Source organism: Papaver somniferum, chromosome 2 (genome assembly GCF_003573695.1).
Source record: "Papaver somniferum cultivar HN1 chromosome 2, ASM357369v1, whole genome shotgun sequence".
In the NCBI taxonomy this organism is placed as follows: domain Eukaryota; kingdom Viridiplantae; phylum Streptophyta; class Magnoliopsida; order Ranunculales; family Papaveraceae; genus Papaver; species Papaver somniferum.
Window position 1 is genome coordinate 65,715,835 of NC_039359.1, and position 13,413 is coordinate 65,729,247.

Consider the following 13,413-nt stretch of genomic DNA (forward strand, 5'->3'; position numbering starts at 1 on the left):
TTCTCGAGCTATCCTTTGTTGGTAATTTTCCATATGTTGTAAAGCAATTTCTCTACTTTCTTCTAAATCATCAAGTTTTGTTAAGATCAAATCCACACTTAAATTTTTTTCCCATGCTTCTTTATTAGTTGTAGGAATGATGACCTCAGTTGGTAACACCTCCTCAACTCCATATGTCAATCAAAAGGGTGACATTCCTATAGCTTCTCTTCTGGTTGTTCTGTATTCCCACATTGCATTATGCACTTGTTCGCACCACCCTTTGTTGTGTCCTTCCAACTTCTTTTTCAGTATATCTGTGATTGTCTTATTAGTTGCCTCTGCTTTTCCATTACTATGGGGATACAAAGGAGTGGATTTTCCTCTTTGTATTTTGAATGCATTAAGTAGCATCTCTATATTTTATCCTTCAAACTGTTTTCCATTATCGGAAACTACTTGTGCGGGTATTCCGAATCTACAAATGATGTTCTTAAATATGAATGTGAATATATCATTATCTCAAATATGATGCACCGCTTTCACCTATGCCCACTTTGTAAAATAATCTGTTGCTACTATTAAATATCTCCTTTGCTCTGTTCCTGGTACAAATGGACCTACTATGTCTAAGCCCCATTTTACAAATGGCCACACACTTGTTAATGAGATCATCGCCGCTTCTGGTACATGTATTTTCTTTCCATGACGTTGACATTCTTCACATCGCTTTGATACTTGTTTCGCGTCTTCATGCATGTAGGGCCAGTAATATCCTTGTATCTTTGTTTTGTATGCCAAAAATCTTCCTCCACTATGGTTCCCAGCATCCCCATAGTGTAATGCCTTCAAAATTTCCATCCATTCTTTACGCGTTAAGCATCTAAGCGATGGTCCATTGAATGATCTTCGATATAATACACTATCTCTTAGTTCGTAGTTTGTCGCTCGACTCTTTAACTTATGTGATTCCAATCTATTTCTTGGAACTTCTCCCTTTTCCAAATATAAATGTAATTGGGTTCTCCAGTCTGTAGCTTTGTTCGCTTGCTCTTCTTCTACAGTTTCTACGATCATTACATCTGCATCTTCTTCTTCCTTCTTGATATAAGGTGACAAGAGTGTATGTATCTTTATACACCTTGCGGTTGGATCTACCATCATGGATGAAATAAAATCAAATGCATCTGCTAATCTATTATCTTTCCTTGATATGCGTCTCCAACTTATTTTTGGAATTTGTGTTGATAGCTCATCTACAAGTTTCATGTACTTATGTAGGGATGGATCATTGGTGCTATATGTCCCTTCTATTTGGCGGATAACTAATTGTGAGTCACTAGTTAGACGCGCATCTTCTAACTTCATTTCAATTGCCAACTGCAGCGCGTGCACCACCGCTTCATATTCGGTTTCATTATTGGTGGACGCGAACTCCAACCTAAATGAGTATGCCATTCTCGCTCCCGTTGGTGAGATAAATTTTTTTCCAATTCCATTTCCTTCTAAATTAGATGATCCATCTACTAATATCTCCCATCTACTATGATCTGTCAACAGGTCTTTAGGATTCCCATGCTCTTCATCTACATCCATCCCACACCTTCATCTTCTTCTAGTGGGAATTCTGCCAAGAAATCTGCTATAAATTCCGACTTTTGCGAAAATAATATTTCATATTTGATCTCAAAGTGCCCTACTTGTGCATTCCATATTTCGATTCTTCCTGATCTTTTTGAATTTTTCATTACTGACTGAATTGGTACTTTTGTTAACACTCTAACCTTATAAGCTTGAAAATAGATACGAATCTTTTGTGTTGCATAAACCAATGCGAGGATCAGCTTTTCAATCTTCGAATAGTTTTTCTCCGCGACATTATATGTTTTATTTATGTAGTATATCGGCTTTTCCACTCCTTGGTCCAAACTTAGCAGTACAACACTTAATGCACATGGTGTTGACGCCAAATATATCAGTAATTCTTCTCCTGAATCCGATTTCTGTGGAATAGATAAATTCATTATGTGGTTATTTATATTTTGCAGCGCTTCGTCACATTCATCTGTCCATTTGAACTTGGTCCCTTTCTTTAGGATGTTGAAGAAATGTTTGCACTTATCTGATGAACGCGAGAGAAACCGCCCCAATGAAGCTAGGAGTCCATTCAATTTTTGTACATCTTTCACCGTCGCAGGTGTTGGCATGTCACGAACCGCTTGTATCTTTCTGGGTCAACTTATATTCATTCTTTTGATACAATATATCCTAAGAATTTTCCATATGCGACTCCAAAAATGCACTTCTCTGGATCTTGAGGTCGTGCAGACGCGTCTGTTCAAATATTTCTCTCAAGTTGTCAACATGATCTTCAGCTTTTTTATTTTTCACTAACTTGTCATCAACGTATACTTCTAATGTTGTATGTATCCATTTTGCGAATACCTTTTTTTACCATTCTTTGGTATGTCGCACCTGCATTTTTTAAACCAAAAGGCATTTTCATGTAGCAATATAATCCTCTAGGTGCGAAAAAAGAAGTATGTTCTTGGTCTTCTTCCGCCAGAGGAATTTGATTGTAACCTTTATATCCGTCCATCAGTGATAACCTGTCATTTCCTGACGCCGCTTCAACCTTATGTGGTATATCTAGAAATGAAAAGTTTTCCTTTGGACATGCCTTGTTTAAGTCACTGAAGTCGATGATAATCCTGATTCCATTATTCTACTTCGGCACCACCACCATATTTGCTATCCACTCTGGGTATTTTGCTGGTCTTATAATGCCTGCCTCAAGCATCTTCTGAAGCTCTGCTTCTAACTGAGGATGATATGTTGTTGCTATCTTTTGGATCCTCTGTTTAAATTGTCGTGCATTCTTGTTGATATCCAACTTATGACACGTAATAGAAGGATCTATTCCTGGCATTTCTTCCATGCTCCATGCGAAGATGTCGTTACATTCACGTAAGATGTTGATCGTCCGCTCTTCTTCTTCTTCACCCATCTCCGTTCCAATTTTTAATATCTTTGGTTCTTCTTTTGTTCCAACATTTATTTCTTTTGTCTGCTCCGCTGCGGTAAAATTTGCTCTTGGTTATCCTATTGGTGTTGGCTCCTTTATTTTGTCATCGATTCGCCCTCTTTTTCTGGAATTTCGCTTGGTATTCTTTTTCCTTCTTGTGCTCTTATCATGTATACTCTGAATTCTTCTTCCTTATTTAATTCTTTTGCTCTTCTCCAGCGATCTTTTCGTTTCCTTGCGCGTCCTTCATAGTTCCTTACATCTATCTGATTGTAGATCTTCGCACTCTTAGTATCTCCTTAAATTTCACCTATTCCGCTTGGTATTGGGAACCTTATACATTGGTGAAGAGTCGATGCTACGGATTTTATCGCATGTATCCATGGTCGTCCCAAGAGCATATTGTATGGTGATTCCACATCAACCACGCACAATGTCACCTGTGTGTCAATTTCTTCCAACAGTATTCGTACGGTTATCTCTCCTTTTGGATTTGTTGTTGATTTATTAAAAACATGAATGTGATAAGTTGAGCAAGTCATATCCGCATCCTTGTATCCCATTCCTTTAAACGCATGGTAGAATAAGATATCTACCGAACTACCCGTATCTACCAAGGTTCTATGTATCGCCCATTCATCTGAAAACTTCGCTTCCGTACTTTTTTCTTTTCGTGCTGCAGTTGTTGTAACTACCAAAGGATCTGTGTGCCTTAAGTTTTCTTCCGGTATCTCCTATGCTGTAAATGTTATCTTCTGCTTTTCCCAATCCTTCAAGGGAGACACCTTTTCTAGCGTCATAATTTTCTTTCCTTCAAAATCTCGCTTGTGTATTTTCCCTGCGATTCCTTCATGAAAATCATTGACCATTGTTTTCGTTAGGTTACACCGTAATTTCCTTCTACTAGCTCTTGCTTTGATGATTTTGATCGTTTCTACTTGTGCGTCTCTTATTTTAGGACCTTTTTGGTTTTTATAATTGTTCTTTTGTTGGATTTATTCTCTGATTTGCTGTTTGTTGTTGTTCGATTAATTCGTCCATTTTTGCTGATTTAACAATTTTATGCTTCTTTCGTCTTAAAATAAGATTTTCCTTCTGTATGGAATCTCTTCTTAACAAAGAATCACCTATCTCCTCAGATTTGCTTTTCAATTAGATTCAGCAACATGATTAACCATTCCGAGCTATTTTCTAGCGCCAAAATGTAGTCGCAGGAAATCCTACAACCACACCCTTAAGGAATTCTATATAACAATTCAAGTAATCATCATAAAATTCATAAGAATATCTATTAGATCTTTAATTTGAATACAAAATAACCAGAAAACTCTAACTTGGAGAACAAACAATCTTTCTCTCTCCTAAATTCTATGTCTAAACTCTCCAAAAAGGTCCGTCCCAATACAAGGTCGCTCGGTCCCTTATATAGGGATTTACATAGTGGATGATAGCTAATAAAGCCCTTATTTTCGGATCTGGCGTGCGTCATTAACGCACGCTTACATTGATTCTTTTCGCACGTGCTCTATAATATCGCATGGTTCTTCACACTTTTCTCGTGACTAAGCTGACGTCATTCTGAATATACCGTACGCGGTTGTCTTCGCTCAGTCCTTATGGTCGTTATATCGCATGTCTAATAGGTGTGCGGTATTTTACTCCTACAAGTACTATCGTACAAGTTCGATAACATGTTTAGTATTGTTTGTACTTATTGCATAGATTTTTTTAACACCAATCCAACGAGATAAAATTTGTAAAATTCCAAGACACATATTTTTAGATATATGTTAATTAAAGTTTGGTTGCCAATTATACCCATAAAAAATAGGATATATAAGGAGTTATAGTAATTGGACAAAAAGGGAGGGACAATTTGTTCAGTGGAAAAGACTAACCTTGGACACCAAATCCAATCTTTTTTGTGTCAGATTGGAGAAAAAATCATGCTTCACATTAACACAAAATCACCATATATAGAATCCTCCCTCGATTCGTTCGGTGGCCTAATTATCTTATAATCATATTTCTCACTACATTTGTAGGTAACCACAAATATATGAACCTAAAAGAGAATTTCCAACAAAGATGAACGTAAAGCTTATCGAACACATATTAAGTACGAAAACCATTTTCAAATGTTTCTGTGTGAGAGAGAGCGACCTGAAACGATGAATTAGCAGAATAATTTGTTTCTGTAGTGCCTCCATTCATGTGGATATTTTGAATGACTTGATCCATCGATTATTAAAATGATAAATTCTTAGAATTGCATGTACTCTAGACTTTTATTTTCTTTCTTTTTCTTTACTTTTAACAAAAAAAAGATGGGATATATTTAGTGAAGGGAAAAACGGAGAAGAAAGAAGAAGATACTATTTGGGTAAACGTGAATCATGTGATTTCATGCATTTCCTTAGTATAAACGAAAGATCAGTTCATTGGCTTTGTGGCCACACTGACACTAGAGATTGAGATTTGTGGGCACTTGGCCATGCATGGATCTCGTATTTCTCATTAAAGTTTTGTTTTGCTTTTACGACGACAATTTCTCGCTTTCTTTTAACTATCCCAGGATGGGTCGAGTGCGTGTAGCCACATATCCACAAATCTTTAGGGGGTGGAGCTAGCACTAACAAAAATCCCCTCGTACTAATCTTTAGGGGGTGGAGCCATCTCACGACCATCTACATGAGTAACTTTTTCAGGTGGTGGACTAGAAATAAACCCCTCGACCCTGTTTTCAGATCTAGTTCCACAATTTCGCAAGTCTTAACATCGAGAGATCTTATACTGAACAACAACGATTGGAAACTCTTTTTTTTTTCCCAAAGAAGAGGCAGGCCTCATATACAATTCTCAGACTGACTTGAATGTTTCCAACAGTTATGAAGGTTTCATGCGGACTATAGTGATAATCAAAATATTTTAACGATTGGAAACTTGAAAAAAAAAAATTGCGCACTAAAATATAAGCATAGTGCATCAATTATTTCCAGTGGTTCCTACCAACACCTAGGACTAGTCCTAGATGACAACAACCACTAGCCATATGCATATCAGATCAGATTTGTCCATTTACATCTCCTTGAGCTCGTGTCAAACTTTGCACCTTTAATTGTAATATTCTTATGAATAACCTACCTGGTCGTTTTTTTTTATATTTTAACAAAAAAAGGACAAATTTGATTAAAAGTTCACATTCATCAAAGAGATGAAGGTTAAGAAAATTACAAAGGAGACTCAACACATTAATTGTTCCCAATTACAGCTTCCAATTACAAATAAGAGTACTCAAAGAGATCCCTTCAAGAAAATTAGAACCCAAAGACCAATTATGAAGCGTATACTTGACTGCTATAATCAGCTGCTCAATATTTCTCTTTTTATTGTTAAAATCCCTGTTATTACGCTCTCTCCAAATTGTCCACCAGATTGCGAAAGGTGAAATTCCCCAAATTCTTTTTACCATATTCCTGTTCTTCCTAACCGACCATTCTCATAAATTCGATTTTACAGTTTTCTCGAAAACCCATTTAACTCCAAAGCTGTCTAAGAAATCTACCTGGTCGTTTACTTTATTCTTTTCCGAAATTATCATCTAACTCGTTAATCAAAATCATCATGCACCAACCATTTTCTGATTTTGTTAAGTTATTTCATTTTTTATTTTTTTCCAACATGCTAAATGGGATGCTAAACAATGCTACTGTCGTTGATTGTACGTTACCATGGCCCGAGGCCCCGATGTCATACCTGCAAGGTGGTTGCACACCATCACAACCACTTGCAAGGTGACTTGATTCCTGGTAAGAAAATTCTGGACGGTGTGTTGGTTGTTAGTGAATTGCACATCCTATTAAGTATCTGGGCTTGCGGCACATATTTTTGAGATATTTGCGGACAAAGCCATCCCCAAGTTGCACAATAAAGGTCTACATGTTTATACATACGAGTTGTACAATTTTGACTGAGAGTTCCACATTTTTTCAGTATTGACTAAACAATCCAAATTCCAAAAGAAGAAAATTGGGAAGAAAGTTGGTTGGGAGATGTATCCTGCAGGATAGAGTTTCAATTCATACATGAGTTTCGCTATAAATGTTTGATAATTGCAACAAATGAAACCCCAACTTTTTCCTCTGTCACTCTAAAAGAAGAAGCTGAATCAGAGAATTGCAGCAAAGATGTCAAGCATTCCACAAGTGCTCTACCATGATATCCTTCTAAAGGTACCAGTCAAATATCAATTAGTTTGCAAGTGTTTTTGCAAGAGTTGGCTTGCCATAATTTCAGATCCTGATTTTGTTAAATCGCATCTTGATCTTGCTATTCAAAGAAACAACCCCAATTTCTTGGTCATGAATTATAATGTATTCCGTACTATAAATTATGATTCATTAACATCGTCAACGACTGAGATCGGAGATGATCCATTAAACTTAACAGATAAGGTTGTGCGATTATGGGGTTCATGCAATGGCCTGGTGTTCCTGCAATACAATTTTGGTACTACTGGTTCTTGGATAATTATTGCCTTTTGAATCTTGCAACCAGAGAATACAAGATGATAGTGGTACCCCAAGACCCAGATGAGTTGTGCATATGTGGTTTAGCTTATGATTGCAACAGTGACGATTACAAGTTGATAGTTAGTGATGAAAGTTACGATAAAATTTCGGCAATTCAAGTATATTCATTAGCATCAGATTCATGGAAAAGCATTCCAACCTGCATACCTTATACTTTTCCTTATAGAAGTTATATTCCAGAATCTGGAGTGTTTTTTAATGGGTACCTTCATTGGTTAGCTCTAAACCAAAGCATTTCCAAAGTTATAGTGTCTTTCGATGTGAGCGATGAAAGGTTCAAAGAAGTGCAGCTACCTAACGAATCTTGGAAACACGGTTGCCAGGCAATTTTTCTTGAGAGTTTGGGAGTGCCTGAAGGGCGGCTTTGTGTACTTGTTAAAAAAGATTACTTTGGTCCTGACGCTCGTCTTGAATTCTGGGAGATGCTGGATTATGGAGTTGAAGAATCTTGGACTAGGCGTTACATCATTACTCATGAGATCATTATGATGGACAATAATTTTCGCATGATGTGGTCTTTTAAGAATGGCAAGTTTCTATTCTTGAGTTCTGGTACTCTGGCTTTGTATGATCCAGAAGATGGAAGTGTTAGAGGACTAAATAGTAAGCATGATATTTACTTCATGGACGGAGCGAGTTATTTTGAAAGCTTGGTTTCACTCAAGTCTGGTACTTATTTTCGGGGAGATGATCGAGTAGAGGAGTTAAGAGAACCTTGAGAAAGTATAAGCTGTAGAAGGAAGAAAAACTTGTGAAATTGAATACGTTATCGTCCTTGTTATTGTTGTATTCCTCGTCTCCAGTTCATGTCGTCAGTTTTTAGTGAACTGTAGAATTATAGCACTATAATATGTCCCTTTCCCTTTCGGTTCTCATATAGTCACTATTATATGGAGATAAGCAATTGAAGTGATTTTACTTTTGCGCAGGGAAAAAAAATTCTAATTGTTGATCGTGAACCGGTTCTAGTTAGTTTTGCTACAAGTAAATTTTATATTTTGGTGCTACTTCGGAGCTTAAGAGCAGAATCGTTTCATTATAACTATGTGACGATTTTTCATGTCAGTTGGCAGAACTTGCATTTTTGAGTAATTTTTGTGTCCCTTGTAAATATGATCTGGAGTTATAATACAGTTGATGGGGTCAAAGGTTATATGGAGGAACTGGTAGATGAAGCAATCTTCGAAAGAAGCCATTTTGGAATGTTATCGAACAATTTTTAAGTTAGACTTCACTCAATCTCATTGATTCCCACTTCAAACATGCTTTGCAAGGGTTTCAGCAATGCCATCTAAACCTTTTTTTTCTGTTTGTACCCAGAAATACTTCTGGGAACAGAACACGATTAAACTGGTGTTGTCGATGAAAACAAGGTTAATAACTGGAAATAATCAAGAATAACAGACACGCGGATTTAACGTGGTTCGGCATGGTTTGCCTACATCCACGGACGAATCCCCAAGAGGAGTGAAGTTTTATTGATATTAGAATTACAGTGATTCCCCCCCCCCCCCCCCCCCCACCCCCACACCCACACACACACATACATCAGAATTACATTTCCCTCTATTTATACAATTACGAATCAGGGTCTTCCCCTAATTGCCTCCTGGTCATAAAATGTATTAAGTTTCCCTGCATGCCTCCTGGCCATAAATATATGCATTAATTCTGCATGAAACTGTGTTAAGTCTGCATGAAACTTCCCAGCATGCCTATTGACTTGACCTGCATGCCTCCTGACATTAATCTTCCATGCATCCATCCTTGTATTGATTTGCCCTGTTGGCATATTTGCTTGACTGACATAACGGGTGGCAGTATGGATGGATGTTGTATGGAAGCACAGCTGACAACATGGATAGAGACTGGCTGGTAATGCGGTATTGGCCGGCGGTGTAGGCCGCCGACGTTGACCACCGGTGCTGGCCTCCGGCGTTGGCCTTCTTCCGAATTCCTAGAAGCGCGACTGGCAACTTGACTTCGATAGCTGACTGACGGTTGACTTTGACCATTGCCCTGGCATTTAATTCATGGAGCCTTGGACTTGCGGGCAGCTACTTCAGTGGGTAGGCTGGTGGCAGCTTAATAGTGGCCCAGGCAACATTCTGGCCCAGTATGAGGCAATTTTACTCATGGTACAAACATCGCCCCCTCTTAACCTCCAACTTGTTGTGGGGTTAAGAAGTTAGTTTTTCATTTTGTATTGACAAACAATGATAAAATTCGCCTTCAAGTGTAGATCATTGTTGTCTGGAGTAAATGACAACCTTCCTTGGTCGTTTGAGGAAATCAAGACGCCCCCAAGAGTAAATTATTGTTTTTTGAAGCATAAAGAAAGTTTCCTTCGTTGATTGTGGAAACCATAACCAAGTCGCCCCCAAGTGAGGATATTTTGACTGGAAGATCGGCGGGAAATAGTTGAGTATGAACCATCGTTGTATGCAAAAACTGGACTGAAGACTGAAATGGTCTGTAACGGAAGCGTGATAATGGAGCGGAGTGTTGAAAGTGAGTTGTAGTTGTTGATGTAAAACTGAACTGTGCCAGTTGCGTATAACTAGGCTGGTAACAGTTGTTGGAAAAGACGAGCTAAGTCACTCAGCTGGAATCTGTGTCGGTTGTTGTTGCGTATAACCAGACTAGGTAGCAGCAGTTGTTAGTACTGAAATGTTATCAATTTCAGGATGAGATTCATAACTATTAGCAAAAAGGAGACAACCATATTAATATGCCCTTCAGCAGTAATGGGAAAAACTGGATTGTACAGCTTTGGGCAATGCTTCACTCCAGTAGCTGCGATCGGCTGAACTGTAGAAAATAAGAGTGAAGTTGTACTGCGGCAGCTGTGATCAGCTGGACTGCAGGAGCGACTATCAAATTTTCACTGCAGCAGCTGCGATCAGCTGGACTGCAGGAGCGACGAGCTATGCTGGACCGCAGTAGCGACGAGCAGACTGCACTGCAACAACTGCGGTCAGCTGGACTGCAGAAGCGACGAGCAGAGCCGGACTGCAGCAGCTTCGATCAGTTAGACTGCATGAGTGACGAGCTATGCTGGACTGCAGTAGCTTCGATCAGCTAGACTGCAGCAGCGACGAGCTATGCTGGACTGCGATAACTTCGATCAGCTGGACTACAGGAGCGACGAGCAAAGCCGGACTGCAGCAACTTCGATCATCTGGACTACAGGAGCGACGAGCTATGTTGGACTGCAGTAGCTTCGATCAGCTGGACTGCAGTAGCGACGAGCTATGCTGGACTACAGCGGCTTCGATCATCTGGACTGCATGAGCGACGAGCAGAGCCTGAATGCAACAACTTCGATCAGCTGAACTGTAGGAGTGACGAGCTATGCTGGACTGCAGCAACTTCGATCAGATGGACTGCAGGAGCGACGAGCAAAGCCGGACTGCAGAAGTTTCGATCCTCTGTACTGCAGGAGCGACGAGCTATGCTGGACTGCAGTAGCTTCAATCAGCTGGACTGCAGCAGCGAAGATCTATGTTGGACTGCAGCAGCTTCGATCAGCTGGACTGCAGGAGGGACGACCAAAGATGGACTGCAACAGCTTCGATCAGATGGACTGCAGGAGTGACGAGTTGTGCTGGACTGCAGTAGCTTCGATCAGCTATACTGCAGCAGCAACGAGCTATGTTGGACTGCAGCAGCTTCGATCAGCTGGACTACAGGAGCAACGAGCAGAGCCAGACTGCAGCAGCTTCGATCAGCTGGACTGCAGGAGCGACGAGCTATGCTAGACTGCAGTAGCTTCGATCAGATAGACTGCAGCAGCGACGAGCTATGCTGGACTGTAGCAGCTTCGATCAGCTGGACTGCAGGAGCGACGAGCAGAGTCGGACTGCAACAGCTTCGATCAACTGGACTGCAGGAGCGACGAGATATAATGGACTGTAATAGCCTCGATCAGTAAGACCGCAGCAGCGTCGAACAAGACTGCACTGCAGCAGCGACGAGCAAGACTGCACTGCAGCAGCTGTGGTCAGCTGGACTGCAAGATAAGTGAGCAACACTGCACGGCAGCAGCTGCGATAACCTGGACTGCAGGAGCGACAAGCATATCTGGAATTCAGAAGCTTTGAACAGTTGGACTGCAGCAGCTGCTGAGGGACTGGACTTAAACAGTTCGATAAACTTGAGTGTAACAGTTAAATAAAACCAGACTGCATCAGTTGCGTCCAAATGAGTGTAGTATTGATAAGCAAAACTAGACTGCATCCTAGACTACAACAACTCGATCAACTTAACTATAGCAGTTTAACGTTACTGATTGCAATAGTTGCGTCTAAATATTAGGGTGTATGCTCGCCCCCTTTTAATCCTGTAACTCGTTGGAGGATTAAGAAGTTTTGGTTACCTTTTGTTTCGATTCCGAGAAGTTGAATTTCGGATCGCATTTAGGTGTTACGTAACTATCCCCCAATCTTATGGAGTGTTACGCAGCTCGCCACAAAAGAGCTACTTAAGACCATGAGGTGTTACATATCTCGCCCCCAAGTGATGGTCATCCATGTTGAAGCGATATGCAACTCGCCCCCATAAGATAGTGATTTTCATGCTGCTCAATGCTCGCACAAGGGTGCACATCCTTTCTGCATCTTGCTCGCGCATGAAATGAGGTTGAACGATTTTCTGCTATCTTGAATTTCGCAGGGGGCCAATCCCACTATTCCAGATTCACACATAATTGAGATGTGTGCATCTTCACATGCCTTGGTATATGAAAACGCTCGCCACATTGCAGGTGTCCCAGTGAACAAAAGTATGCATGATTATATGAAATGATGAAAAAATATTTAATTTTTATTCGTACCTTATGAGAAGTGGTATTGCGACTTTGTGTATATGTGGCAGTTAGAATGTCAACTGGCTATGTTGTTGTTTCCCAGTGGTATGATTTGTTGAACAATGTGTTACCAAAAACGTTCCAGGTAACAACTCTTCCGAATTGTAAAATCAATTGACTTTATCGAGATGATCTTGCTGCTGGCGAACTTATGAGGAAAAATAATGACGATATTATTCTTGTGAATGAGGGGTAGCTTCATGATGACGTCATGCTGAAGAAGACGGTTCGAGCATCTCGTCTCTGTAACAGCGGCCTTTTCTGGTGCAGTTGGTTTATCGTCTCGACTTGGATCGACTTAGCCACTATATTTTCTGCCAGACTGGATTTCACCAGTTATATCAAATCTGTATTGAAGACAGTTTCCATGGAAATGAATTTCAGCAGCTGCGATCAGCTGAACTGTAACAGTTATAAGTAAAATTGGACTGAAGCAGTTGTGTGGAAAACTGTACTGAAACAGTTTTGGGTAAAACCGGACTACATCATTTCGATCAACCAGACTGTAGTAACTATACAAAAAAAGATTGCGGCAGTTCGATCTACTGGACTGCGGTAGTTCGATCTACTGGACTTCAGTATTTTCTGAGGAACTGGAATATAGCAGCTCGATCAACTGGACTGTAGTAATTTTACGAAAAAGGACTGCAGCAGTTCGATCAACTGTACTGCAGTATTTGCTGAGGAACTGGACTACAGCAGCTCGATCAAATGGACCGTAGCAGTTATGATCATCACCGAACATAAGTGTCTTGAGATTTGAAAATCTATACAACAAGCACGAACTTTTCATGTTGTGGACTTAAATCGACACAACATCAATCTTCATATGCACCCCTCTTCGATGTGCCGCTCCAATCTAAAAAAATAATTTTTCTTTAAACGTTGAAATTGCGCCCTCATGTTGTTGGAAATTTACGTGCGATCACAACAAGCCGAAAATCGCTCAA

General features: G+C 39.9%; 1 protein-coding gene across 1 annotated transcript; it reads left to right on the plus strand.

Moving 5' to 3' along the window:
• The first annotated feature begins 7,469 nt into the window (after window positions 1-7,469).
• On the plus strand, window positions 7,470-8,315 carry LOC113351258 (F-box/kelch-repeat protein At3g06240-like). The gene has a single exon (XM_026595276.1). The coding sequence runs from the start codon at window positions 7,470-7,472 to the stop codon at window positions 8,313-8,315; it is 846 nt and encodes a 281-aa protein (XP_026451061.1).
• Window positions 8,316-13,413: the final 5,098 nt, after the last annotated feature.